Below are 27,675 nucleotides of genomic sequence, written 5' to 3'. Positions count from 1 at the left end.
GACAAACAGTATGTGTGGCATTCATTGTGGTACCGTTTTGGGTAACCATTCCCTAAAACACAAGGAGTGAATTTTGTACTCTAACAACTGTAATTTTGGAAGATACATAATTTGTGTAACTGTCAGTTTTGTCTCCTGAAATCACTTTAGGAAGAGATCCTTTCACAGCCAGTGTGGACAGGAGGAACAACTGCTTCAGTCTGTATATGGACACAGAGGAGTTAAGACCAAACTTGGAAAAAATATAAACCTATCCTTTAAGCTAGCAACTTTTCAAATTGAGTTAATTCACACAAAAGATGAGCAAGTCAAATGCATTTGATATTTGGTCAATTTATTGCATTAAGGCATTTGATAAAATATAGACTGGCCTTAAAATATTGGCATCAATATCCCATGTACTTTCTTTGATAATACAGTGTTAATGTATCATACTGGACCTAAAATATGCAGGATTCAACATTCAGAGACTAACGTGCTGATAGAAACCCCCTGCTGTGCAAAGCATAGTACATAACATTGTACAGTGAGAGCTACTACATGATGACCCACCACCAATATTCGATAAAGTGTACAACCAGAAAGAAATAATACATCAACCAAGGTATTGTAGATGATGGTACAAAACAAAATTCAACCACACCACTCTGAAGAAATGAACATTTTCCAATCTTATGTCTGTTTCGTCTGTGTTGGCATTGTGCAATATTGGTTGAGGTAATAACATCGAAAGATTAACACAGTGAGAGGAAAAGCATACAGTACAGGTACAGATTTATACTGATACTAGCAAATGTGAACTACAGTTTGTAACTGCATCAAAACTCCCCCCAAAAAAATCCATATTTGTGTGCAAAACAAGCATAAAATGACCAGTGTTTCTCCCCAAAAATGGTAAATAGCAAATAAACCTCAAGCACAGATAAAATGGAATTGCAATAGCTTGTTAGAAGAGCAATATTCAATAATATACCCATTGAGTAGAAAAATAGACCAAGAAAATCTTTTAGCCTCTGTAGAAAAATATTGCTCACATTCACTGAGACGAATGAGATACACCCAAATATAAATGCATTGTATTGGAGGCGACAATAAGGCTATAAGAAGATTGCCAAGGGGAATAAAAGGCTAAATCCTCTCAGAAAAAGTCTTGCTTGATATGGCTAATGCATGGTTAATGTTTTACTATATCTGCATGTTGACTATGGTCATTATAATATCTCCCTCTCTGTTCTCCCCTGCTCACTCAGCTGCATGCTCAGGTGTCTCAGATGGCAAGTCCACATCCTCATCGCTGTCCAGGCCGGAGCGGTTCGTGGTACGCCGCATATTGAAAGGCAAATCTCCACGTCTTTAAAACAAATAAAAACAATGGTTTAAACACACTTAGGTGCTACTTAAATACTACAAAACATGTGCATGCTAATGATTTTGTACAGTGGTGAATTAAGTTTTCGGAGACCCCATGCATTTGTGAAATATTGCATTAAGAATCACTCTTAAGTCTTCAAGTGCAATTTCTTTTAGTACAGTCACAGCCAAAATACTGAACAAATCCTGAAAAAACCATTAAAAACTTAAAATTGATTGGTTCCATAAAAACACATAAGAAATTTTGAGTATTGGGTCATTCTGGTACCAGTGATCCAGTAATGAAGGTTGTGCTTTTTATTAAAAGACACAATTTTTGTTGCCATGCTTTGTGTCTATATAAAGCCAGCGCATTTGAAAGTTCTTCAGAGACAAAAATGGCTAAAACAAGGAACCTAACGCAGGTAACACAGCCTGAAGATACAGATTCTCAGCCAGGAAGGGTACAGCTGCTGCCAGATAGCCAGGAAGTGCAGATGCAGTCCTTCAGCAGTTGGATACACTCTGCAGAAATACAGACAAAGCAACAGCTTGGAAGACAAACCAAGATCTGGGCATCCAAGGGTCTCTTCAGCAAGAAATGGCCGCATCCTGATCCGCACGTGCAGGGAAAACCGCCAAATGACATCACAGGAGCTTCAGCAGCAGTGGTCAAACCAAACTGGTGTCCAGTGTTCCACCTGCACTGCACGTGGCTGACTTTTAGATCATGGCTTAAGGTCCTACAAGGCTGTCAAGAAGCCCTGATCAATGAGAGACAGAGGTTAGCCCAGTGTTGTTGGGCCCAAGCACACATGAACTGGACAGCCAGGAACTGGAAAAAGATTCTGTGGGTAGATGAGTCCAGTTTCCAGCTTTATCCTCCTCCTGATAATGTGAGGGTACGCAGAAGGCCAGGCGAAGCATTATCTCCAGCATGTACAGTACCTACTGTCAGGCATGGTGGAGGCAGTATCATGGTTTGGGGATGCATGAGTGCTGCTGGTGTTGGTCATTTCACTGTCTGTGATGGCACATTGAGCTCTGCCAAGTATTGTGCCATTCTCGAAACCTACATGCTCCCTTTTGCACGTGCATTGTTCCGTCGAGGTCAAAACTGGATGTTTCAACAAGATAATGCCCCTTGCCACACATTTAGAAGAATTAAAAGCAGTAATTCAAGAAGAATGGGACAAGATTACCCCTCAACAGTTGAAAGGCTCGTGGGGAACATGCCAGCCAGGATTAGTGCTAATGGCAGGACTACTAAATATTAATTTGATGATGTGATGGTTGATTTATTTTGTTCAGTTTTGAACACATTCTCTCTTATTTGTTGACTTTGTTGAGAACTGACATATTGAAACTGTCAAGAATTTAGTTTTGTTTGTTTTTCTTATAAACAAGAAAATAGAATTTGTATTTGTTTGTGTCTGTCTAATGCAGCCACACCTTTTGAAACACTAAAAAGATTTTTCCCCAAATATTTCATGATGATATTTGAGATTGTGTAAAATTTTAAGGGTGTTTTTTTCCCACCAGTGTATTGTGCTCCCCAAAGTTGGGTAACTGACATGACAGTAAAAAAAAAAAAACAACAAAACAAACAATGCCCAAGCTCCACAAACCCTGGATCTTGACTGCTCTTCTCTCAGCTGTGGGTTGAAAACCATCTGACCCTACCTGAGCTTGCTCTTCAGAGTGCTGACTTCACGGTTCATGGCGTCTGCTGATTCGTTGGCATCTTCCAGCTCCCTCTGCAGCTTCCTACGGCAAGCATTGGCACGTGTGACCTCCTCCTCTGCCTCCTCCAGCTGACGCTTCAGCTGACGCATGCGGCTATTCAACTTATCCGCCTGCAGAAAGAGGGTTCACTTAGTGTGGCGAGCAACGAGCGCCAAAAAACAGCAAGTTTTCAAGTTCAAGATTCAAGTCAGAACCTAACAACATGATGAGAGCAAAAGGAGGATTCGTGATGACGCGTACCTGGTCTTTGTATTGGTCTGTGTTGCGCCTCTCGTCATCCACCTGCAGCATCACCTCTTTAAGCTTCTTCTCTGTCCGCCTGGCCAACCTGGCAGCCTGCTGACGCTCCCTGAAATGAGTAGAAAAGGCAAATTGCTGTGAGATACTCTAAGATCTAAGCAAAGCAAGCAACAATTACAGCGACTATCAAAGAAGATAATCCAAGAATGGAGTAGTTAGGACAAACAGAAAAAAAGTTCCTGCGACGTGTGTTTGCTTGGTTTACAGACGGACCACAACTACCAAACACTCACTTAGACTCAATGTCGAGTTGCTCTTCCAGCTGAGCGATCTTGGCCTCCAGGGTGGTGATGGAGGATTTATACTTGGACTTGATGGTTGACTCAAGCTCCTGCAGCTTCAGTTTCAGCTCCTTATTCTGGCGATCCATCTGAGAGCGAGCCCCCTCCAGCCGCTGAGAGTTGCCGCGCTCTGCAGCCAGCTCCGTGGTCAACTGCTCGGTCTAACGCCACAGACACACAAAGAAGAGAGGCGTTGTTAGAAGGTACACATTGTGGTGCTGATTTCCACTGCAATCCTCATGAGTTCATCTTAGGTGCTGTCTTGATAAAATTGGGTTTCCGCAGGTCTTTTCTTTATAGGTTTAGTCGTTTAACATATCTGAGATATTGTGCGTCCCTACCTGCAAAGTGGTTCTCCTCAGACGGTCGTTGACCATCTCGGTGTTGAGCTGCTCTTCCTCCAGCTCCTCCTCCAGCTGGGTGATACGAGCCTCCAGTCTCCTCTTCTCGTCGGCCAGCTGAGAACTGACAACAGCAAGTGGGGAAGAGGAGAGGTGATGGTTTAATGTACAGAGATAAGCTTCCTCTAAGTGGATAAAAAGACTATGCATGCACCGTATTGTACATTGTAAATATATAATTTCTAAATTTGTAATAGTTGAAAATTTGTTGCCTAATTTGAGGATCCATACCATTTAGCAGCATAAATACATAAATACACTGTGTGATTTCATCTTTAGTTAGCTGATTCTATTACACGCTCTATAGGTGTTGCTATTGTTTGGTTCATACTTTTTGGTGTTGCTGCTGTTAATCTCATCCTGGAGCTCGTCTCTCTCGGTCTGAGCCTGTCTCTTGAGTCTCTCTGCAGTTGCCAGATCCTGTAAGAAGCAGAGGGTCCAAGTACATTAAGACTTTTGTCAGTCTGAACCAACTTAAGACAACGTTTAATGTATGCAATTAACCAAGAAAAAAAACAGTGTTCAAATAGAGCCCTGTTCTAGTGCCTGTGAAAAAAGTGACAACCATTATCATTATTTATTTATTAAATGTGTTTAGTGAAAGAAATTCCTTCAATCCAATACAATAAGAGCAACTTTGAAGCTTGACCCTTGATAACCATGCATGGTCATGGTAGTTAGTATTAAATGATGAAGTAAACGAAGTCTATATTAACATGTGCTGTGATTGAGATACATCAAACAGATACTGATACACTACTACCAATTTTTAATTTCAGAAGCTCTAAATATGAAAGAAAATTATATATATATATATATATCTGGCCGTTGCTCAGAGGACCATTACAAATAAATAATTTCTTCCTATTCCTACAAGAGTCAAATAGTCTAGTGTGAACAACAGTGGACTTACTTTTGTCAGTACAAAGTTGGTCATATCTCAGCTTTGTAGAGTTGGTTTATTAAATAACTAGTTCATATTTTTTTGCATAATTATGTCATTATGTACTATATCTATTACAAAAAGAAACTGTTCAGACCAGTTTCTTAAATCCTGTCATCCAATCAGGTCTCAGATATTGCACTCTTTTTCTTTTCTTTTTTGTGTGGTTACTTTCGTACCTCCTGGTAGTGCAGGGCGTCTGCCTCCATGGCCTTGAGCTTCTTCTCAGTTTCCTTGGCCCCATTGACAGCTTCATCCCTGGACAAACGCAGCTCTTCCAGCTCTCTCATATTCTCTTTCATCTGGGCCTGGAGAGTAGACATGCACACAGCAGCACTGTGAGGGCTCTTCAATCATTGCATGCGACCGCGAAAACACAGTCAACAAGTCGGTCTACTCACAGATTCTTAAAAAAAGAGCTAATTTTTAAGTGACACAACGGTCTTGTTACTTGTTTTCAGTCGTCATATTGAATTCTTGTGTGTGTGTTATTTTACCTGGAGTTTCTTTAGCTGTTTGAGGGCCTCATCACGACCCTTGTTGGCAGCATCAATCTGGACTTCAAGGTCTGCCAGGTCCATCTCCAGTTTTTTCTTAGATGAGAGGGCCTGAGTGCGCTGCCGACGTTCGTCTTCCAGCTCGACCTCCATCTCGCGCACCTGAAGAAGAGTCAAATCATACTTCAGCATTTTCTTGCAAACAAGTGCACATGAAAACTGAAATTTACAACTCTGCAGGAGTGGAAAACTAACTGCCTATGCCACACATTTCAGATTCCTCCCTCGTACCTGTTTAACCAGCTGTCTCCTCCTCTCCTCTCCCTGCTCATCTCTGGCCTGCAGGTCTCGGTCAAACTGGGCCTTCATGGCCTGCATGTTGACCTCCAGACGCAGTTTGGCGTCTTCTGTGGCCTGCAGCTCGTCCTCCAGCTCCTCCAACTGAACTCTCATCTCCTCCAGCTGCTGCTCCATGGCACGCTTTGACCTCTCCAGTTCATGAACCTGTGGACAAGGAGATTGCATTGTACATATTCAGTGTACTCTAATTTCTAACTTCTTGAACGAACGAATCAGTGAAACATAAAAATGTGCTCTGCGTGCACCACAAAACGTCAGTGTCTTCTCTTACACTCTTGCCGACATCGTCCTTGGAGGAGACCAAATCTTCCATCTCAGCTTTGAGCAGTTTATTGGCCCGGTCCAACTCGTCCTTCAGGTCCGTCATTGTCTCCAGCTCGCGAGCCAGCGTCAGCGCTCGTGTTTCCTTCTCCCTGGCCTCAGCCTCAGCCTTGTCACGCTCCTCAGCGTACTGAGTAGAAATAGTTTTCTCCTCCGCCAGCATCTGAGGAAAAGGAGATGATCAGATCAGGAAGGGGCAGTTAAGACCACTCAGCGTGGCTTACATGGTTAAAGAAATGTTAAAAAAAGAACCAAAACATAGTGTAATCCACTCAGTTTTAAAATTCTTCTTTGGTCTGGACACAAAATACACTGATGGCACGATACCTGGTCAAACTTCTTCTGCTTCTTCTCCAAATTGGAGACGATCTGCCTCAGATGGTCCTGGTCCACCAAGAGGTCATCCAGCTCCTGCTGTAGACGGGTTTTTGTCTTGTCCAGTTTGTCGTAGGCCGCCGTCTTCTCCTCCAGCTGCTGCGTAATGCTGTCCACTTCCCGTTGGACTCGCTTGCGGCCCTCCTCTGCCCCCTCCAAGGTCAAGGCCTCCTGTTCCAGCTTCTTCTTCATCTCTGCCAGCTGAATGTATAAGATAAAAAGAGGGGTTGAGTGGCCTTGTTGGATACATCAAAGCTTCAGTGCAACAGGGAGAAGTCTTATAGGTGTCCACAGACAAGGGAGACGCTGTTGACCGACCTGGGCCTGCAGAGTGGAGACCTGCTTCTCCACGTTCTTCTTGCTCTCTTCCTCTTCCTCCAGCATCTCCCGCAGGCTGCTCTGTTCATCCTCCAGCTGCCTCAGCCGGGTGGAGAGGGAGAGCTTCTGACGAGTCTCCTCTTGGAGCAACTCCTGGAGTTCAGAGAAAGGAAAACAAGAAAAAAAAAATTGCACCATGAAAAGTTGATGGTGAATTGGCTGTTTGCAGAAACTGGATTACTTTGATGCTGACAAAAACATTCAAACAAAATGTCTTCAAGGATTAAAAGATTGATTGATTATCAAATCTGTTGCCATATAAGACTAACTGCTCCAGCTCTATTTGACATTATATACATACAAGAATGTGTTAGACATCAACAGAAACTAGTAAAAAGATAAGATAATCCTTTATTCGTCCCACAATGAAGAAATTTACAAGTAGTGTCAGTAGTGATAATAACGTGTGAATGTGTTTGTACCTGTACATCCTGCAGCTGGGACTCTGTAGAAGAAAGGTCCTTGCTGGATTTGATGTTCTTGCCTTCCGCTTCACTCAGGAGGCTGTTTACGTTGTCCAGTTCAGTCTAGACACCGGACAGAAAGAAGTAACAGATCACAGTCACAGTTTAATCAGCCACTACATCCACCCTGACTGAAATATCACCACCTTCCTTAACTCTGTTACGCTTAAGAGAGGTCGCTCTGTCCGTACCTGCATCTTGGTTATCTTATCAGCCAGCTCCTGCCTCTGTCGCTCACTTTCTCCGTGCTTGACCTGCAGTTCTTGAACCTGGGCTTCGGCCTTCTTGCGACGGTGTTCAGAATCCGCTTTGCCTTGTGTCAGAGTCTTCACCTCGATCTGGAGCTCGTTCCACTCGCTGTCCAGGGCCTGCTTGGCTTTCTCCACTGACACCTTGTTCTGCAGGAGTGGCAAACATGAGACACGTTACTGCTGTTGTTTAGACGTTTGGTTAAGCATTAGCGTCTTTTCTCCTCTGACCACTGTTTACCCTTTTGGCCTGTTCCAGCTGTTCGTTGAGCTCCTCAAATGCCTGATTGTGTTTTTGTCTCATTTCAGCCATATGCTGCTCATGGATCTTGGCCTCTTCCTCCAGCGTCTTCTTCAGCTGGGCGACCTCTGTCTCACGCTTTGTCCTGGGAAGAAAACGGGAGTGAACAAAAAGGTGTGAGAAGAGGACAGAGGAAATCTTTGTAGCATATTGCATTCAGTCTTTTTTGCCAATGATTACAATCAGTTTGTCAATCTAACACTTTGGTCTGAAGTGTAAGAGGATCTCAACAACTATTGGATGGACTGGTACAAATATTTTTGGTCGCCTGAGGATGAATTTATTGACTTTGATCTCATACATATGTATATACTAAGTCTAGCTTCATACTGTGCTGCTGAAAAGTCATTCAATGCTTTGATTGAGAATGTCTGTGGATTCAGTCAACTAATTATTTAGGCAAGTAGCATGTTTTTCCAAAAACTGTTGCAAAATCCACATCTAGCAGCAGACTAAACACACTTGACTGTTACCTCAGCTCCTGCTGTGCTGCAGTAGAGTCTAAAGTGTCCTCCAGCTCAGTCTTGAGGGCCTCCAGCTCCTCTCCCAGGTCCCTGCGGTGTTTCTCAGCCTTGGAGCGCGCCTGCCTCTCCAGCTCCAGATCCTCCTGCAGCTCTGAAATCTGGGCCTCCAGCTCTCTGATCTTCTTTTGGGCTGTGTTCTTGGCTGCGGCCTCCTCCTCGATCCTGGAGGTGATGAGGGGGAGAGGAGGAATGAGATTGACAGATAGGTACTTTGTTTGAATGTTGGTAGAAGTGGAAATAATTAAAAGGGGGAACATGTTGCCAAAACAAGTTGTCATCATAGTCCTTTTAAAAACACTGAATATAACCCTGACCTGGCCAGTGCCGTGAGAAGTTCCTCCTCCTTTTTGGCCAACTGAGCTCGGAGTTCAGCGATCTGGGCCTGCAGATCTGCGATCTGGTCGTTGAGTTCACTGGAGTCTCCCTCAAGTTTACGACGGTTCTTCTCCAACTCCTGACGCACTTTCTCCTCTTTTCTTAGACGATCTGTATGTGAGAAGGCACAGGAATGTTGTAATTTACTAATTTAATCCATAATTACTTGTTAAAGTAAAAAAAACATAACATGTTAAAAGGATTGTGAACAGCAGATACTTGCCTTCCAAATCTGTGATCATGGCTTCATGTTTATTCTTAAGTTTCTGCAAACTTTTAGATTTCTCTTCCTCCTCAGCCAAGTTTGTAGTGAACTCGGAGATCCTCTCCTCCAGCAGTTTCTTCTCCTGAGGTTAAATAAAAACAGGGACAATTGCAATTGTTTTCCCATGCACAAATTTTTTATGATGGCACTTGTTCCTGAATATTTCAAAGTTACTGAAAGCTCTGGATTCTAAAACTGATCTGCACAGAGCAGACCACAGGTTTAAATTAACTTGTTGTATGAAACCTTGTTGAGCTTGTTGTTCTGGTCGTCCAGCACCATGACATCCTCCTCCAGCTTCTTCAGCTTGGCGTCCGTGGTGACCTTCTCCATCTGAAGCTTCTGTCTGGCTGCTTCCTCCTCGTCCAGTTGCTGCTCCAAGTCCTGGATGAACAACACAAACAATTTGCAACATTAATGCATTAAAAACAAAAACAAGTTTTTTCCACATCTTACATTCTGTATCCCACAGGACTTTACTGACTGTGATGTTCTGCTGCATCTTTTTTCTCTCCGTGTGCAACTGAGTGACTCTCTCCTCCTCCTCCTCCAGGCGAGACTCCAGGTCGTGCAGGATGTCCTCCAGCTCCTGTTTCCTGGTGGCCAGACGCACTCTCATCTCCTCGGCCTCCGCACACAGCTCTGTCTCTGCCTGGAGCTGCTCTTGAAGAGCTAACTTCTCAGCACTCAGCTAGCAGAGGGGAGTCAAAGTCAGGGTGAGACTGCATGATACATTACGACTTGTCACAAATATGCGTGTGTTGGTGACAGATTTGAACGCTGCCACAATCACACAAAAGAAGACTTCACAGAAACCTACAAATAAATTGGTCTGCTTTCACAGATTTAACATAAACTAGATTACATGACTAGATTTAGCTCCGCCTCCTACCTGTTGCTGCTTTGCTTCGTATTCTTTGAGCTGCTCCTCAGCCTGCTGCTGTCTCTCCTTCACCTTGACCAGCTCCTCTTCTTTCGCCAGCATCTCCTCCTCCTGCCGAGTCACTTGCAGCAGAGGCTTCACCTAGAGGAAAAACAAAAAATTCACCCAACATTACTAAAACAGAGAATGATAATTGGTCTTTCTTGGGGCGATGAAATGATGCTCTCTACAGATCCACTACAAAGATGTCAATATTTCACAGATGAATCAAATAAATCAACAAATCTAACTGTAGACTTTGACTCGAATGGCAGTAGATTGGAAAATTGCAACTTGATTTGGATTTGTTTACTACACCTGAAGATTTAATTAATCTCCTACCTTGGTGAAAAGCCTCCACCACTGCCAGTTCCTGAGTTTGAGGTAAGCTGCACAGTTTCGCTGGATAACTTTCATGGCTGTCAGCTGCTGCTGTCTCTTGGCAAAGGCTCTAGGAGTGAGAGAAATAATAATGATAATAATATTTTTTTTTAAAATAACATATTTGTCAAAACCAGAGGAAGATAAGATCTGAGTGAAAAAGATGCAAAGATGTTTACAAAATGTACAGATGTTGAATGATAAATATATTTTTATTCGTACTTGCGGGCCACATATCCTCTGCACCAGGACTGGAAGCTGATGATCACATCAGTGATCTTCATGTCTCTCTCCTCCTCCAGGTGAGCGAGCACTCCAGCTCTGAAGAACACTTTGCTTTGACCGATGCGGTACAGGTTGGGGTCCAGCTCCAAAGCTTTGATCTGACACGGAGAAGAGAGAAGTGACTCAATGACAAAGTTCTGATACTTTTCCCTCCTCTGATGAAACGGTTACTTCTAAAACTGATTTACTGTTATTACCATGAGCACACAGGCCTGCTTGCCATCCATAAAGCCCTTTGGAATAGCATTTGGAGTGAGAATTTCATACCTGAGAGACAGATGAGCAGAGTTAAATGACTTAGGAAGTGATTTTTCTACTAAATTATGGACAGCAGCAGTTCATTTCTTTTACTTTATGACTTGCTTTTGTAGTTTTAACCGCAGCAAAGAACATGCCTACAGATCTTGTGTCTACAGCCTCTCTGTGAGTGACTAGTCTTATCCATTTTTTGTGTGTGTTTGTCTTGTGGCTATATGTGTTAAGTTTTGTCTGAAAATGTTCTGAGGGGAGGGGGATTACGTTAGACAGGCATGAAATGAAAGAGAAAGAGGAAAAATATTTAGAGAAATCAGTCTTTCAAAATAAATACATTGCAAAAAATGTAACAAAAATGTAAAGCACCACAAGTTTGTGGATACATCTCCTGCCGTTTGTTACCTCTGTCTGAACTCCTGGAAGACGATGCGGTTGGGGAAACCCTGTCTGCAGATGCGAATCCCCTCCAGGACTCCATTACACCTCAGCTGGTCCAGGACCAGGTGAGGCTCCAGTTTACCAGCCTGAAGAAAGAGACAAAAACAAAGACTACAATTGTTTATGTGCTTTCTACATTAGTAGTTCACTACATTCATTCCATCTCATAGTTTAACCTGTCCTGTATCAATTTCAGCTACAGTGCTGAGCATCGTCCTTCGTTCTGTACCTTCTTCTCGTGGTTGGGGATGATGCAGCGGACAAAGTTGGGGTTGGTGTTCCTGAGTGTGGCCATGAGGTTACTCAGCTGCTCCTTGTACAGTTGGCCCACAGTGCGGAACATACCCTTACGGGTTTTGAATGCTCCGTGCATGGAGTCTGACATTCCTGCCACCTTGTCCAGGCCCACAATACGGTCCACTGTGAGGATACAGGACAAAAATCTTAATTTCTCAAAATAAAAACATGTTTGCATGTCACATGGTGACAAATTTAGTGTTGCATGCATACAGGAATTAAATGCTGTTCAAAAAAAATCTTGTTTTTTGAAATGTTGCATTTCCAATAAACTTGCGAGGTGCGAGGTGACATTTTCAAAAGATGTTTACAGCTGTATTAGATTGAACTGTTACACCACTCACTGTCTCTCCACAGGTCCGCAGTAAATTTGTCTGTGGACTGGTTGAGCAAAGTGGCGACACACTCATTCAGAGGATCCATGTTTTTCATCAGCCACTCATCTGCTTTGTAGTCCACCTGCACAGGAGAGATAAGTTTATTATGAAGAACTGTGGAGTTGAGGTTACCACTGGACCATTCTAACTTTAAGTTAATGCCCTGATACCCACTCTGAAGTATGTGTGAAGCACTTACTTAAAGTACTTGTGCTTTATTTGAGTATTGCATTTTATTTTGCTTTTTACTTCTACCCCACTACATCTGACAGAAAATATACCTCATTTATGACAGATATAGTTACTAGATGAGGTATGGATCACAACTGTTCAAATAATCAGCTTATAAAATTATTCTTACAGTTCAAACTGCAACCAGAAGTAGCTCCACTCCACCAGCTACATAAAAATACTGTATTCATGTAAATACAGCCCAAGAGGATGTGATGACACTGAACTGACAGCCTGTCTTGCCTTGCAGTGACTGATATTGTCGAAGGGAAGGACAAGAACTTGTCCTACTTATGTGTCTTAAATGTAAATGCACGTGTTCAATGTGTTAAAATTCAATCAAAAAATTCAATTGTTTCAAAACAATTTCCACAACACAACTAAAGTTATCCCCAGTGACCTTTCCAGCGTAGTGAATAATGCAGAAATCAGCATCGTCCTTGAGCTTCTTGGGTTTCTGGAACTTGGGGTGCGTTCCTTGCTCCTGAACCACCTTCTCTACAAAGGTTTTGTCTGTGGCTTTGGGGAACCAACACTCTTCATCAAGCAGAGCCAGGATGCCTGGTGGACCGGCCTTAAACAAACAGAAGGGCACATATGGTTGTTTACAGTTTGCAGTTCAAGAGAATCCTGGCTGGTTTAATTATCCATGTGCAGCTACATGCCTCAGCTTGTATTTGCAGTGAGTTCTACAGAAAGCTTGTGACAGGTCAAATCAAATGCTAACAGAGTTATGTGTAAATAGTTTGATGAAGAATAATAAGAGGAAGACATCTTACAGGTTTTTCAATGAGGTCAATGCAGGGCTGCAGGTCCAGGCCAAAGTCGATGAAGCTCCACTCGATGCCCTCCCTCTGGTACTCCTCCTGCTCCAGGATGAACATGGTGTGGTTGAAGAGCTGCTGCAGCTTCTCATTGGTGTAGTTGATACACAGCTGCTCAAATGAGTTCAACTGTAGGAGAGAAAAACAAAGGGTTTTGTCAGTCACAGCAAAATGAGGAAATTCAGCTGAATATGCCAGAGTTGGAATTATTTGGAATGCAATAAGTTTGGAATGTGGCAATGCAGTTCATACAATTATGCTGTACTAGTGTTATAATCTTGAAATTGATACATTATATGACATGCAGGGACTACTGTATGTTGAAATGACAACATGTTGTACTTGATCATTCAGCACCAGTTATGTTTATTCAGTCTTGGTGAACAAAGATGGGCAGAGCAGATCGTGCTGACAAGAGACTTTTGGAAGGACAGCACAGCTCAATCTTCCTCTGGCAATATTATTATTGAAACATAAGTAGTGGCGACTATACTCTGTCCTACCCACTCCCTGTTGTAAAGTGAAGTGTAAAAAAATCTCAGGAGAGAGAGGTAAATTGTGGGGGGGTAGGAGACACAGGAGATCTCGTCGTCTGCAGAATGGTGGGGCTGCAGACTTGGTCTCTGCCTGTTCATCAGGTTTTACCTGCTGTGTGTGTTGGGATTTCTCTTGAGTTTCACAGTGCACATACAATGCATGTCCCAAATCCATACTACATACTTATTCCATGTGGGGGTTTTGTACATACTGTGCTTACACTGGAAAGTGAAAAAAAAAGTATACTCTAAAGAGACAGGATGCATACAAAAAAATAAGTCAAAACCAAAAAAGCCCCACCAGAGGGCTCTGTCTGTGATCACTGTTACATTTCATAACTAGCAATCTGTCAAGCCCTGAACACCTCACCTCAAAGATCTCAAATCCAGCAATGTCTAGGATGCCAATGAAGGAGGCTCCCTGTCTCTTGGTCTTGTCCAGAGCTTTATTGATTCTCAACACCAGCCAGCGGAACATCCTCTCATAAGAGGCTTTGGCCAGAGCCTCAACAGCAAACTCAGCCTGCTCCTGAGTCTGGGCCTTCTGGACATAGTCCCTGCCAACCTGGGAAAAGAAATACTCCAATGTGATACTGTGATACTAAAGTTATCATTACACAGAAACGAAGGTCTGTACTAATTACTATGCAGACCTTGATTCTGGGAGACAGGATTGCCCGTGTGAAGTCGGTCACATTGATGCCCAGCAGGTGACACACTTTCTGGGCAGCTGGGGGGTGAAACATGGGGGGTCACAGTGAAAGATGTAATTAGGTGTATGATGGATGAAGTAGGAAGGTTTAAGCAGATGGAGTGAGACTGACAGCATGCACAGGGGAAATAATAATGATGATGATGATGATGATGATGATGATAATGATGATGAGGGTGTGTTGTGTCTGTGTACCAGTGTCGTCAGGCATAGAGGCCTGATCAGAGTGACGCTCTTTCTTGAAGGTCATGTTCCCCAGTTGCAGCACAGCCGACACCACCTTCAGCAGACCTGACCAACAAACAGAAGAGATCAATATCTGCTGCAGAGGAAATAATCTTACATGATGAATTCTGTATTCTGTAAGATATTTAGAGATTTACCCCTTTAAAGTTGGTACATTGAGAAAAATATTCAAACCCTCTAACACTGTTTCACAATATGTCATGTTGAAAATAAAAACACCATTGTATTAGAATGTGGATCAACAGAACATTAAATGGGAACCATTCTGATGAGCAAAAAAAGAACATATGTTGGTTCCAGCCTCTTAAATGTCAGGATTTGATGCTTTTCTCTGTCATATATGATAATAAACTCAATACCTGTGCTTTTTATTATTATTATACTTTTATTTATATATTATAAAATATAAATAATTTTGCCCAGCTGAATATCTTGATGGATATAAATTTCAGTCTTCTTCTTTCCTTGCCTTTACTGGCGCATTGCTGCACATCTATACATGTTACTGCTACCTGGTGATCAGTGGAATGGTGTGAAACTATGGGCAGAAATGTTATCGTGTCATCCACGAGTATCGTTTCATACAGTTTCATAGCACTACCAGAGGTCTACAACTCCACAGGGAATCTTTAATTGATACTCACAGCCCTATAAACAAGTTTTTTAAAAATTAAATAAAATAAGAGGATTGCTACCAATTCTTTCTTCTTCTGGGATGCTCATGATCTCAAAGGCGTCCATGGTCTCAGTGAACATGTCCTTGTCCTGCTGGCCGGGAATCGTCACGTTACCATTTGACAGGAAACGGTACTTGCTGTAATCCTCCAGACACAACTCAGCTAGACCGTGAAAAAGAAAAGATAATTATTCATTGAGAAGTTATCATTAGGACAGTATTCTGTAAAGTGGAAGAGACATGAGGCTGCTCAGCTCAGCATGACTTCCAATAAACACAGGTTACCTGAGGTAGCGCTCTGCACCAGCAATGCTAATAACTGAACTGAGAAAAGGGAACCTCACTCATAGTAGCCTAAATCAGCTATTTCACAGGCACTTATAAAGGTTTCTCAAGGATTCCTGTTTCATAAGTATCTTGAATTGCAAGTCACATTCAGCTGTCAATACAACCACTTCTTTGCAGCTTTCAATTTCATCTCTCTTTCACGTTCTAATAAAACTGTTTCATTGCTCACAGCGCAGCTTGTCCCCTGCTCCTGACAGCATGTAGTAGAAGACATGGAAGCTCCTCTCATCTTTTGCTTGTCTGATGGCTCGAGACTTCTCCAGTAGATCTGTAAACACTTCAGTCAAGGACACAAATGCAAACGCAGCAGAACAAAATGCTGTTCAGAAGCACAATCAGCCAGGCAAAGTACCCAGATTTCTTTTTGTAATATGAACCACACAGCACAACTCAACTTGTGGGGGACAGTACGGCCTTGTGTCAAACACTCTTTTAATACTTTCAATATGTCAGTTCATATCACAGTTACAAGATGTATATAAAATTAACAACAAAGCTGGGGTGGGGTATTACAGCCCAGAAATACAGATTGTTTTCTGTTATTCTAAGCAAAGCTCATGTTAACCCCCACACCACCTAACAACCCCATAGAAAAGAGTTGAGAAAATAAGAGGAATATTTTATAAAAAGGATACAAGTTTCAATGTTGGCTCCAACGATGTATCCATTGACATCGAAGTTGATCCTGATAAATTTTCCCTTAAACAGAAAACAAATTAAAACATTTCAATATACAGCACTAAAACGTTTCATTATGTTTTTTGGTTGACTATAACACAATTAAAAAGGCCCAGCTTCTTACAGTGAGTGTTGAGGTCATATAAGAACACAAAATAATCTGCTTAATTTAGAGCAACGTTGGTTATTTCATATTAAAGATGTCTATATTTGTGTGTTGTGTTTAAACTAATACTCAACACATAATGATGTTTATTCCACCTTTGTTTTGATTGTTGCTTATTAGACATGAATTTTAGAAAAAATATAAGATCTTTTCAGGGGCTTGAAATCATTCTTACAAATCTTGAGGAGTTATCGTTCTTGACAGTCTTTGCGTTGCCAAAGGCCTCCAGGATGGGGTTTGCTTGCAGCAGCTGTTTCTCCAGTTCCCCCTGATGGAGAGGAAACACTGTCAGAGCAAACTATAGACTCCAATAACCCCTTATCATGACTCCGTGCTGGACGTTGGACAAGCAAGCACAACTTTAAAATCATGCATTTTCTTGCAGGTCTGCACATCTTTCATTGGCAAATACAAACATAAGCTATGTGCAATGACTCACTAAGCTTATTAAAAACAATTCTGTGAATTCAAAAGAATTACCTCAGGGGATGCTATCATTGCCCAATCAGCCACACACACACACACACGCAAAAACTGAATCTTGCACATTCCAATAAACATTCCCGCAGCACAGCAAGCCTATTCAAGCACAAAAACCCTGTAAGACCATCCCTGTCCATGCACGCACAAACAAGAGGACACAAGAGGCACACAGGCAGGTTAGCCTAAAATCCCCCAAAAGGAAATGCACAGTAAAACCCCAAACCTACACATACTACTGCATAACAATGACAAAACCAAGCCTGACTAAGAGGACACCTCCACCAAATACTGCTTTAAACTAAGCAGAGACACTGAGGTGTAGTTCAACATTTGAGTCAAACCTCAGATAAAGTTACTGTTTAACTGCTCTGCTGATCTGCAGGGCAGCTCACTACCACAAGCAAAAATAATCTCTTTATTCTCTGAACCTGCTGCAGATTCTTTATTATATAAAAGAAAGTCTGTCCAACTCATGTCTAAAACAGTCTAAAACAAACAAAACAAAAAAACAAACAAACAAAATTTTTTATTACTGTTGCAGCTTTTTCTTGATCTTAGTTTAGTAGTTTTGACATTTTGAGAAATGCACTTATTCACTTTCTTACAAAGAGATGAGGACACTGATGCCACTTGTGTGAAGCTAACGTTAGCAGCCAGTTAGCTTAGCTTAGCATAAAGACTGGGAAACAAAGAAAAATTGCAAGCTGTGGTTTTATGGGGAGCTACATTCCAGCCTATTCCTTACATTTGTATGGATTAAACATTAATAAACACAAATTTTGTTAATTAGTGAACTTCAGAGGTGATAATAGGTGGGTTTGCTAATTTGGATAGACCCAGGCTAGCTGTTTCTCTCTGTTTGCAGTCTGTATGCTAAGCTATGCTAAAGGGCTGGAGCGTCATATTTACTGCACAGACACAAGTGGTATCAGCTTTCTCATCTAACTCTCAGCAAGTGAATAAGCATATTTCCCAAAATGCTGAACTGTTCCTTTAAAGCAACAACCTACATTTAAGTAATTTGATGCATTTCCTTCTATACCCAGACAAAGACAACAAAACGTTTCCTGTTAGTAGAGTAGTTCATGTGCACAAACAGTTAAAACACCATCCTTATGGAGTCAGAGAGATGAACTCACATGTGACAACACTGCACTGCCCTGGAGAGGAGGTGAAAAAGGAGAGAGATCAACACATTTGATAATAACTTCAGCACAAAAATTCTGTAACTGCAGAGGAAGCCTGGTGTCACTGGATGATTCATGAGGAAATGATTAATAATACTTCTCATGTATTGTCTTGTGAAACAACCTGTACATAAGGTGTAAGAGTACGCACGACGACGCACGCACGCACGCACGCACGCACACACATCTGCATTCTGCTTCGCTTCACGTCACCACAGGGACGAGAGGCAGGCACGTCAAGGCCTGCAAGAGGAATGTTCAGTAGTCTCCATACATCTTGCCCTGGTAGATAACATTACAGACATGGACCAACATGGAAATCTACAAAACAGGGGAGGAACAAGGAGACAGGAACGAGCAGGGAATGTCAGGAGAGGAAAAGTACAGGGGGTTCCCATCGCAGCCTTTACACATCTGTGGAAGGAGAGAGGGAATGAAAAGGAAAACAGCAGCACTTTACTGACCTGATCTTTCTTAGATTTGAAGGATGAGGCAACATGGGCGAGATACTGAATGACTTTCTTTGTGTTTTCTGTTTTTCCTGCTCCTGACTCCCCACTGCAGAAAAAGACAACACATACAGAGATTTATACACAGAATATGTCAATCAGATATAAAAAAGCTGCAATATTGATCACAACTGGGCAACATTAAAAGCACCATTTTATTCAGCAATACAAGGTTTCCAATGTCAAGAATGAACTTTGAACCTCCTCCAAGTGCTAAGAAAACAAAGGTAATTTACATGTCTACAGTTTAATGACAACTGGGCATTTGGTACTTTATCTGCTGATAAAGACCATGTGATGTGATCAAAAGCTCCAAATGAAGCTGGATTGTTTTGTTGGGAAAAAAGTGGCTCTATTGTACAATGGATATTTGACTTATGTCTATAGGATGTTGAGAGCTAAACAAAATCCAGTCTTGACAACCCATAGATGACATACTGTGCAGGAGTCTGTGTGAATTTAGGCAAAAAAAGACTGATCACTGAAGAAATAAGTGCATGTTTTTCTAAACCAGATTACGGGGGAAAGTACCAACAGAAAAGATTGACCTACGTGCAAAGGATTGACTGGTCCTCGCGATCTGTTAGAGGAAGAGAAAGAACAAAAGAAAAAGTCCCGATCAGGAACAAAGCTGACATAATAGAAAAAAACACAGGCAGCTGAAGTGAAGCTCAATAATCAGCAGAGAAAAACATGGTGGGTGACTGACTCTGCAGTTTCTGTGGCAGAACGTAGTGGAATTCAGTTGATTCATTGTCAACTCTTTTGACAATCTGTTAGTTCTCTGTGAGGCTAAAATGCTAAACATTCTCTGGGTCCAGCTGCTGAAATATGAAGATTGGTAAATTAAATATCTATAAGTTTTTGAAGAAATCTTATTGTCTAGTCCTGATGATATTGATGTATACACACTCCCAGGACCTTATATGTACTGTGGCGCATAATGTCTAATACAAATACATTGTTTTTCTCCACAAAAATCAATCTGTGGTACCCTGCATCATGCTCCTGTAGGCAGTGTCTGTGATGGCGTAGATGTGAGGGGGCATCTCGTGCCTCTTCTTGCCCTTGTACATGTTCACTATGTCCTCAGTGTAGATGGGCAGGTACTTGTATGGGTTGACCACCACACAGAAGAGACCAGAGTATGTCTGGGTAAAAACAAACACTTACTGTCAGAGAGAAGCGTGTTAACAGAGGTTTAATTAAACAAGCGCACGCAATAAAAAAATAATACCATGACAGGAGATCTGTAACATGCAATTCTGTGCAAATACACATTCATGGCACCGCTGTATAAACACGGGCATCCACACCCAAACTCACATAGATGAGTCCGGAGTAGTATCTATCCTTGAGGTTGTGCAGCACAGAGGCCTCGTTCAGGCAGGTGAGCTCCGCCATGTCCTCCACCTTGTTGAACTTGGGTGGGTTCATCTTCTGAATGTCATCCTTGTTGACCTTCACCTGAGATTTACAGAGACAACAGTCAGATGAGCATCTGAACAAGACTTTGATACAGGAAACCTACTGTTTGTTGCTCGTGTGAATTAAACTTTAACATGTTACTTACCAAAATGCTGGTTGGTTGCCAGTTAACGAAGGTGTTCGAACAACTTAATTTCAACTCATAATGCTAAGATATGAACAAATTAAGACTCAAAAGACAAATCCTTAGTCTTTACCTTCTTGCCAGAGTCCGTCAGCTCCACCACACACTCGTCTCCATGCTCCTCTTTGACGGAGCCGGCCTCGAAGCCGAGCTTCTCAGAGGGAACCCAAACGAGCTTCTTGGAGGACCAGTCGGCCTGGGCCAGAGGGTTGTTAATCGCGCTGCGATCCCCATACAGGAACTTGTCTGCGTCCGTCATGGTAGCTTCAGGACAGAGCAATATTACATTTTAGACAAATAATGCACTGTTCAAATAACACAAATAAAGAGAATAAGATCAAGTCCCAGTTTCACAATTTGGCAACAACACAACCATATTTAAATGAACCGGAGAGTAGTGTAGTATTTGTGTAGTATTTGATATTCTATATTATTTAGCAATATAGAATTGTAGTAGTAACCAAAAAGCCCTGGCATTAACTTCCTCAAGTAATTAATTACAAACCAAGTGGTTCGACAGCCTCATAACAAGTTCAAGTAGCCATGACTCAGTGCTAAGAAGTCTGAGTCACTTTAACACTTTGCACATTTCATTGTTGCACAAAACCCTTTTATTTTACTTGGCTCAGTAACAGGATTTAGGTTTTATTTAAAACCAGTTTCCACCAGCACCCAATCATCATCACCGACTATGACTGTGTGTATTTTGATGCAGATTGAGATTCAGATTAAGAGTTTCTAAACATATGCACTCCTCTCTTTCTCCTTTTTCTCTTTTTTTTCCTGGCATTTCTCTGGTGTGGAAATCAAATAAAGGCAAAGATGGCATAAAACATTCTTTAAAAAAATATCCATAATTATTTCTATCGTTAAATTTAGAGGACTGTGTAGTCTTGGTAATGAGTCATTAACTTTAACTGCAGTTTTTGAGCTGTTGACGCTGTCAGAGAGGCGTTAGTTCGACTCCATGATTCTCTATAGTGTTTTGGATGCATGATATTGAAAAGATTTGCTCACCCTCCTTTTACACACAGAGGGGAGACAGATAATTGTCAGCACCTTTCAGTTTAACGCGACTAAAGAGGCCTTTGCAGATCCTGGAACTTCTACAACAGACTCTGTTATTGCTGCTTGTCATGCGACTGAACTGTCACTTATCACGTGTGATAATGAGCCTGTTTTATTTGTGTAAATGACTTTAGCTCTGACATGCAGCTAACGAACATATCACATCAATATTTAACCGAGATGCGCGTGCTGACATAAACTCACACACTCTGACAACAACAATCGTCGAGGCGATAAAATTTACTGCACCGCTGGGAAGTGACTGGAGGTACAGCACAGGTTTGGGCACATTATCTCTGCAACAGCTGTCATGTTCTACTGTATTATTATGAGCATGCAAATTCTTTACCTGTGACCTATAAACCTAACTGTGCACTGAAGCTCTTCAGAACAGAGCAATGTAAACAAAGAAGAGGTGAAAACTCTCTAATGTTGATGATCACAGGAAAAATCCCATAAAGTCAAACATTTTAAATTTCAGTCCTTGCCAGTGTATTTATGACCTGAGGCTTGACACTGTCAGACAAAACAATTAATCACTTCTCACCTGAGCTCTACAGCAGGACTCCCTCTCTCCCTCTACCTGTCCATCCTTTATTCCCCGTGCGGCCCACATTCCCTCCTCACCAGCTCATTACACAGAATTCCACAAATTCCCGACTCCTTCTCCCACTGCTCATTATCCGCAATCCTCCCCTCATGTCCGCAATTTCCGCCAAAGGTAATGAATGCGCAGCCATTACAATAATCTGCATCAGGATCTGTGCATCTAAAGACTGTAGTTTTTTAAAAATCAGATAAAAGTCCTGATAAGGGACTGGTGGAGGGATGCTTTGCAGCTACAGGGGAGAGGAGGAATGTCGGGGGCAAGTCCAGGCAGAGAGAGAAATGTCATTATTCCCCAACCACTCCCTGGAGGAAGACTCAATAGAAAAATGCTCTACCACCTGGATTCTGCTTTAATCAACATCATCTTAAATATATATATATTTTTTATAACCATGAGATGCAGCATCTAATTTTCAAGAGGGTCGTGCACCAAAAACATGCAGCGAAACAAAATGATTATTATGACAGTAATGTGTGAATATAAAACTAAACTAACTAAAAAAGCTTGTTTTGGATAAAATCAAAGAGGTTATGGATTCAATGTGTGACAGGAAGTTATCCCAATAATAGGGAGCTTTCAAACAGAAGGAGTTTTTACCTGCTTCTGTTAAGACTAAGGCAGTGGCTCCCAACCATTTCAGCTTTTAACCCTTTAAAAACAAAAGTAATCTTTGCTCATGACTCCTTGTCAGGTTCCAGGTTGACTCAATAAACAAATAAAACAAGTTGAGTTGCAAGCGGCTCAATCAAACAGTAATGTCTGATTAACTGTTCAGTATTTCAATAAACACACTGGAGGTAAATGGCTGTAACAACTTTTCAAAACAAACTTGGCAATTAAATGTACATAAAATGTATTTGGAAATGAATCAATGACATGTTCTTGCATGTGAAGCCAGCTTCATAAATATCACTAATCTGCATAAATGTAAATACAAAAATGCTCTGACCTACAAGTAATGTCCACACACTGGTTTATTTTCAGGACAGGAGTATCATCACTCTTCAGTCCTAAATGATTTTATCCATCCAGCCCAAAATAACAAATTTGTCTCAGTGGGTTTTTGTAACCTGTGCAGCAGCTGTACACGCCCTCTATCCTTAAACCTGCCGTTCAGATGAGGACAAGCTCCCAGGGGCTTTTTTACAGAGGCGACAAAATATAAACACTAATACAAATGTTTATATATGAATGTTTGTACAGCAGACGTCGCTCAGAGCAGCCGCAGCCTCTCAGGTGGAGGATGGATGATTAAGAAAAACAGCAGAGCATATACAGTGTGTGTGTGTGTGTGTGTGTGTGTGTGTGTGTGTGGAGAGAGATAAAGACACACAAGAGTGTGTGTGTGTTTACAGAGTGAGGGATAAAGGGATCAGTGCACAAGGTGTCATCTGTGTCTCTCCTAAGTTCATTATGTGCTCAGACTCTTGAAGATCAGTGGGGGAGGAGGAAGAGGAACACGCCGACACTTCTTCTGGTTTTAACATGCAGCAATAAACTCCTGCAGAAAAAAAAAAACTGTGCAATACTGCAGCGTCTCCAGAGGGAGGTCAGGGAAGACAGAGAGCATCACGTATATACAGAGGCCCTGAACGCATCATTAATAATCAAACTGAAACCACAAAGCGATTTCACGCGAAGACCTACACATTCAACTTGTGACATTCACATGTGTGGCTTATGCTATCCATGGGCTAACTTCCTCAGGAAGTTGCTCAAACTCTGCCTCTGCCACATTTTGACACTGTGGCTCAAAATGACAAAACAAACTGCTTCGGTCTTCATGTCCACTCTTCTGTATCGACTCAAATGACAAGTAATTAAAACCGAGTGATTAAAAAGGAAACGAGCAGTAGAATATCCAGCACATCCCCTTTCAAAATCATGCTAAGGTCAGGATGAAGGATGAGACCTAAAGTGTCCAACTGGACAGGTTTTCAACCAACATGTAAAGACCAGTCTAACTGTGTCTGGAGACAGAACCGATCCAGATCCCCTCACAGGGGGGACAGCCTCTAGACTCAGTCATCGCCGCAGATGCATTCCTATTGTCTGCATGTTTTCAACAGCATCTCCACTCTCCTGTTCTCCTCTCCTGTTCTTGGCTGCCAGTCAATCCCAGCTTTACCCCGAGCTTCCACGGCTCTTACCTAACGCAGAGAGCACGAGCCCTGCCATCTGCAGCCCGTGCTGTGGGGTGAGGGACTGATAAGGGACAACGTGGTGCCATTGGCATCAGGGATTAGCCAAAGTACGAGTGCGGCGAATGAGGAGATGTTTGATTTCTGAAACGGTCAGGTTTCAGGGTGGGGCAGGACGGGCGGACATAGTTTGCTGAAAAGATGTGAAATAGGTTTAAAAAAGTCAACATTTATTCCTTTCGCTTGAATAAAACATGTATAAAAAGTGATGAGTGGGTGTTCTTCTTTATGTCTCCAGATGTAGCAGCAATGGTGTGAAATTACAGAGCTGAAGCAAAAGAGGAAGACTACGTTCTTATCAGCAAAATATTTTCACGAGTCATGGGTAAAAATACACCCCAGCTGAAGCTGGTTCTCAAAGATCAAGTTCATCACAAAACCACACAGCCGAATCCTCTTTAGTGAATGCACATTAATTTGTATCCTGAGGGTAAACACACACACACAGCAGCAGCAGCAGGGCGTGGGCAGTTTATGTTAAGAAGAAGGAAAAAAAAAAGTGCTCATCTCATGCAAACCAGTTCACAAACAATAAGACAATATACACCACAGGATCCAACTGAAGTAAATATGCCATAACAAGACATAAGATAAAAACTAAACAGTGAATATGCCTAAGATGAAAAGGTGAATTTTCATACCACAGGACGGGCCTGTTTTTCCTGTCCTGTTAAAGCTGCTGGTATCACTGAGCATATTATTATTTCCTGGTAAATAAAGGAAACAAATAACCTGTCCTAAAATGTTATTAGGCTGTATTATCAAACTGTCTGGAGAGAAAGAAGCCTTCATGTAGCAATTTATCATTTAAATTCTTGCTATAACTGGTTGATGTTACTGGTTTTACTGGAGGTTGATTTTTCATGTGAGCATCACTGACAGAGGTGTAATCTTAGTTGTCAGTCAAGGACTACTGAAAGGTTTAATCAACCTATATAATGCATAATGCAAAACATTAGAGATAAATCAGTTGTCTGATATTCTGTGACATCTGAGCATGCGCAGGTTTAAAGTGCTGATGAGAACACCTGGCCAGGTGCGTCCTATTTCTCATCTTATCTCAAGTTATTTCTGGGTGTATATCTTACAATAAAACGGACTTTTCCTTCACTACACTCTGACATTAGCTCGTGATGACACAGACAGCAGGCGACCACCCTGCTCTGTCCCCCGGCACAGACGAAAACAAAAAGAGGTCTCACCTGGTTTTCAGCTGCAGGCACTGTGGGTGAGCTCGGGTCGTCTTCCTGTGTCCGTGTTTGCAGCACCGCGGTCCCGCTCCACCACACTTTGTTCACAAAAACAAGAAGCTGCTCGGTCCTTCTCTTCTTCTCTCTGTCTCTTCTCTGTTCAGCTGACAGTCTCTGCTCCGTCATGCGGTCCAGCAGCTCGGTGGCTCTGCGAGGATGGACGGCCAGCACCTTTGATCCGCCCAGTTTTATTTTTCGCAGGTAAGTTAAACGCCCCGCCCTCACACCCCCACCCTCCCAACAACCCCCGCGGTGCATGCCGCGTTCAAGAGCTCCGCGTGAAAACCCGGAGTTTAGAAATGTCGCTGTTCTGAGTCAAATTAAGCAGAGCATCGAAAGCGAGTAGATTTTTGTTTTATAGCTCTTGAACACAAGTGATCAACTGTTGACATAATGTTCATTTTATATTGTTCTTACCAAGATTTTAGATGGTGAATCATGTGTCCCTGTGTGTCCTTGAAGGCAGCATTTACAGCGTGGATCAGAAAGGCCAGTGGACACAGGATGAGTCATGGTCACTGAAATCACTGATGCTGATGTAGCCAGTTACAGCTAACTTTATTCATCAGACTGATCCATAAACTTCTGCTGTCAGTAATAATAATAATGCTTCCTGCCAAATGAGATACATGCAAAGACTGTTTATGTTTCCTATGTATTCAGAATTAAAGTTGTTTATGTATATTATTTTTAGACTTCTCAGATGAGAGGATCTGCAGCTTTTTCTCTGTTTTATACTGTTGGTCAAACAAGACGAGCAATTTGAAGACTCACTTTGGGCTCTGGGAGCTTGCAATAGTAATAGGCATGAAGTATTTTCCAACATTTTATTTACAAAATAATTAGCCGATTAATAAAAAACAAACTGAGACAGTGAATATAGTCATACTGCATATAGCTTACAAATATTTGTTATTTTCATGTTTAACTTTCATTTGTCTGGAAGCCCAGTCTGATGTGTGCATTATCTTGTGGATATGACACAGTTTGTACATTGATCAGAACCCAGTATAAATGTAAACATAATCCACCCTACTCTCACTCTGAAAGATGATCAACAGCCTCACCATTTATAGACAGAAGGAGTGTGTTGAGATATGTTCATTGTTGCAAGCGAGACAGTGATTTTGTAATGTGGTATCTGGTCAGATAGTGTTGTGTGAGTGTGTGTGTAGGAATGCAGAGCCTCGTCTGTACCTGCAACAGGAGCAGGGGTGTGGCACTGCTGATGTGTCCAAGGTGGAAATATGACACAAAACACATAACTGACTGTGTAGAGAGAGGAACCAGATGTAAAGAGGATAAACCAACATGTAAGACCTCTGCACGCAATATGTTTTTTATATTAATGTTTGAATGGTTTTGTTGTTACAAGTCGATGGGTCCAGTGACAGTGCAAAAACACAGCGCAGTGTAAAGTAGTTTCCCACAGTATGTTGTGTTATATTCTCTCTAATTTAAGATAAATGCATGTGTATCAAGGGAAAAGAGACATGAATTAAATACATTACAACAACAAAGTCCCAAACAAGGGGAAATGTATACCTGCACTTTGTCTCCCATCCACCAATGAGCTTTTGGTTTAATTTCCTACCATATATGGTCAAAGAGAGTAGACAGAAAGAGAGAGAGAGATCTCCAGAAAAGAGATGGGTGCAGAGAAGAGAGGTGGAGGGAGGCGTGGACTATTGTTGTGTTTTTTTCTTTCTTTCTGTCTTCTTCTTTTTTTTTTTTTTTTTTTGGTGCGGTGTAAAGTTTCTTTTCAAACCCTGTCATTACCCCAAGCCCTGGTCCTCCTGTTGTCTTCAAGTCTGTCACACATCAAAGATGGTCTGATAGAAATGTAGGGGTGGCATGTCGCAGCATGAATGAAATAGAGCAAGGACACACACATGGACACACACACACTGTTGGCATTATAAAGTGTAACTGTTTTTCCAATGTAGACAATAAAATAAAACAGTAACATACATAAACTGAAGAGTGATGTTGGTTTAATCCTCACAAGGTAACAGATTAGCCGACATGTTGTGAGGGATAAAAACAGCATTAACACTTGAACAGATCATGTTTCATTTCAGATACAAAAGCCTCATTTGCAAAACCCTTGATTCAGCGTGTTGCCATTACTTTTTACACCTTTTTAAAGTTTTTATTCTGTTTTAGTACACTTGTGTTCTAACCTCATTTGTCAGTGTATTATTTTCAATCTTCTTCACATGATCTGGTATTTATCAGTCTTTGTAAAGCACTT

The 27,675-nt window shown here is 41.8% G+C and overlaps 1 protein-coding gene and 1 long non-coding RNA gene across 2 annotated transcripts; one reads left to right on the top strand and one right to left on the bottom strand.

Annotated features, from left to right (window-relative positions):
• Positions 1–313: 313 nt before the first annotated feature.
• LOC108875904 (myosin-9) lies at positions 314–25,574 on the bottom strand. Its single transcript, XM_018665093.2, has 43 exons — positions 25,374–25,574; positions 20,366–20,556; positions 20,007–20,147; positions 19,675–19,831; positions 19,233–19,260; positions 18,636–18,729; positions 18,124–18,144; positions 16,677–16,769; positions 16,293–16,356; positions 15,827–15,925; positions 15,329–15,472; positions 14,583–14,678; positions 14,329–14,405; positions 14,046–14,240; positions 13,095–13,268; positions 12,716–12,889; positions 12,052–12,166; positions 11,640–11,830; positions 11,375–11,496; positions 10,915–10,984; positions 10,655–10,815; positions 10,394–10,502; positions 10,022–10,153; positions 9,614–9,820; positions 9,376–9,513; positions 9,088–9,211; positions 8,804–8,975; positions 8,439–8,651; positions 7,906–8,050; positions 7,608–7,814; positions 7,375–7,479; positions 6,893–7,045; positions 6,527–6,775; positions 6,150–6,362; positions 5,810–6,022; positions 5,519–5,680; positions 5,201–5,329; positions 4,410–4,498; positions 4,019–4,142; positions 3,630–3,838; positions 3,337–3,445; positions 3,034–3,206; positions 314–1,351 (listed from the first exon to the last, which is right to left on the bottom strand). Exons 2-43 carry the CDS (start codon positions 20,549–20,551, stop codon positions 1,243–1,245), a joined length of 5,886 nt encoding a protein of 1,961 aa, XP_018520609.1. The 5' UTR covers positions 20,552–20,556; positions 25,374–25,574; the 3' UTR covers positions 314–1,242.
• Positions 25,520–27,397, top strand: LOC127142491 (uncharacterized). Its single transcript, XR_007813276.1, has 2 exons — positions 25,520–25,622; positions 25,843–27,397. It is a non-coding gene; the product is annotated as an uncharacterized LOC127142491 (long non-coding RNA).
• The last annotated feature ends 278 nt before the right edge of the window (positions 27,398–27,675 follow it).

Source organism: Lates calcarifer, linkage group LG5, assembly GCF_001640805.2.
Source record: "Lates calcarifer isolate ASB-BC8 linkage group LG5, TLL_Latcal_v3, whole genome shotgun sequence".
Lineage (NCBI taxonomy): Eukaryota > Metazoa > Chordata > Actinopteri > Centropomidae > Lates > Lates calcarifer.
Note: the sequence above shows the minus strand (reverse complement) of the source record. Positions and strands in the feature narration are given on the sequence as shown.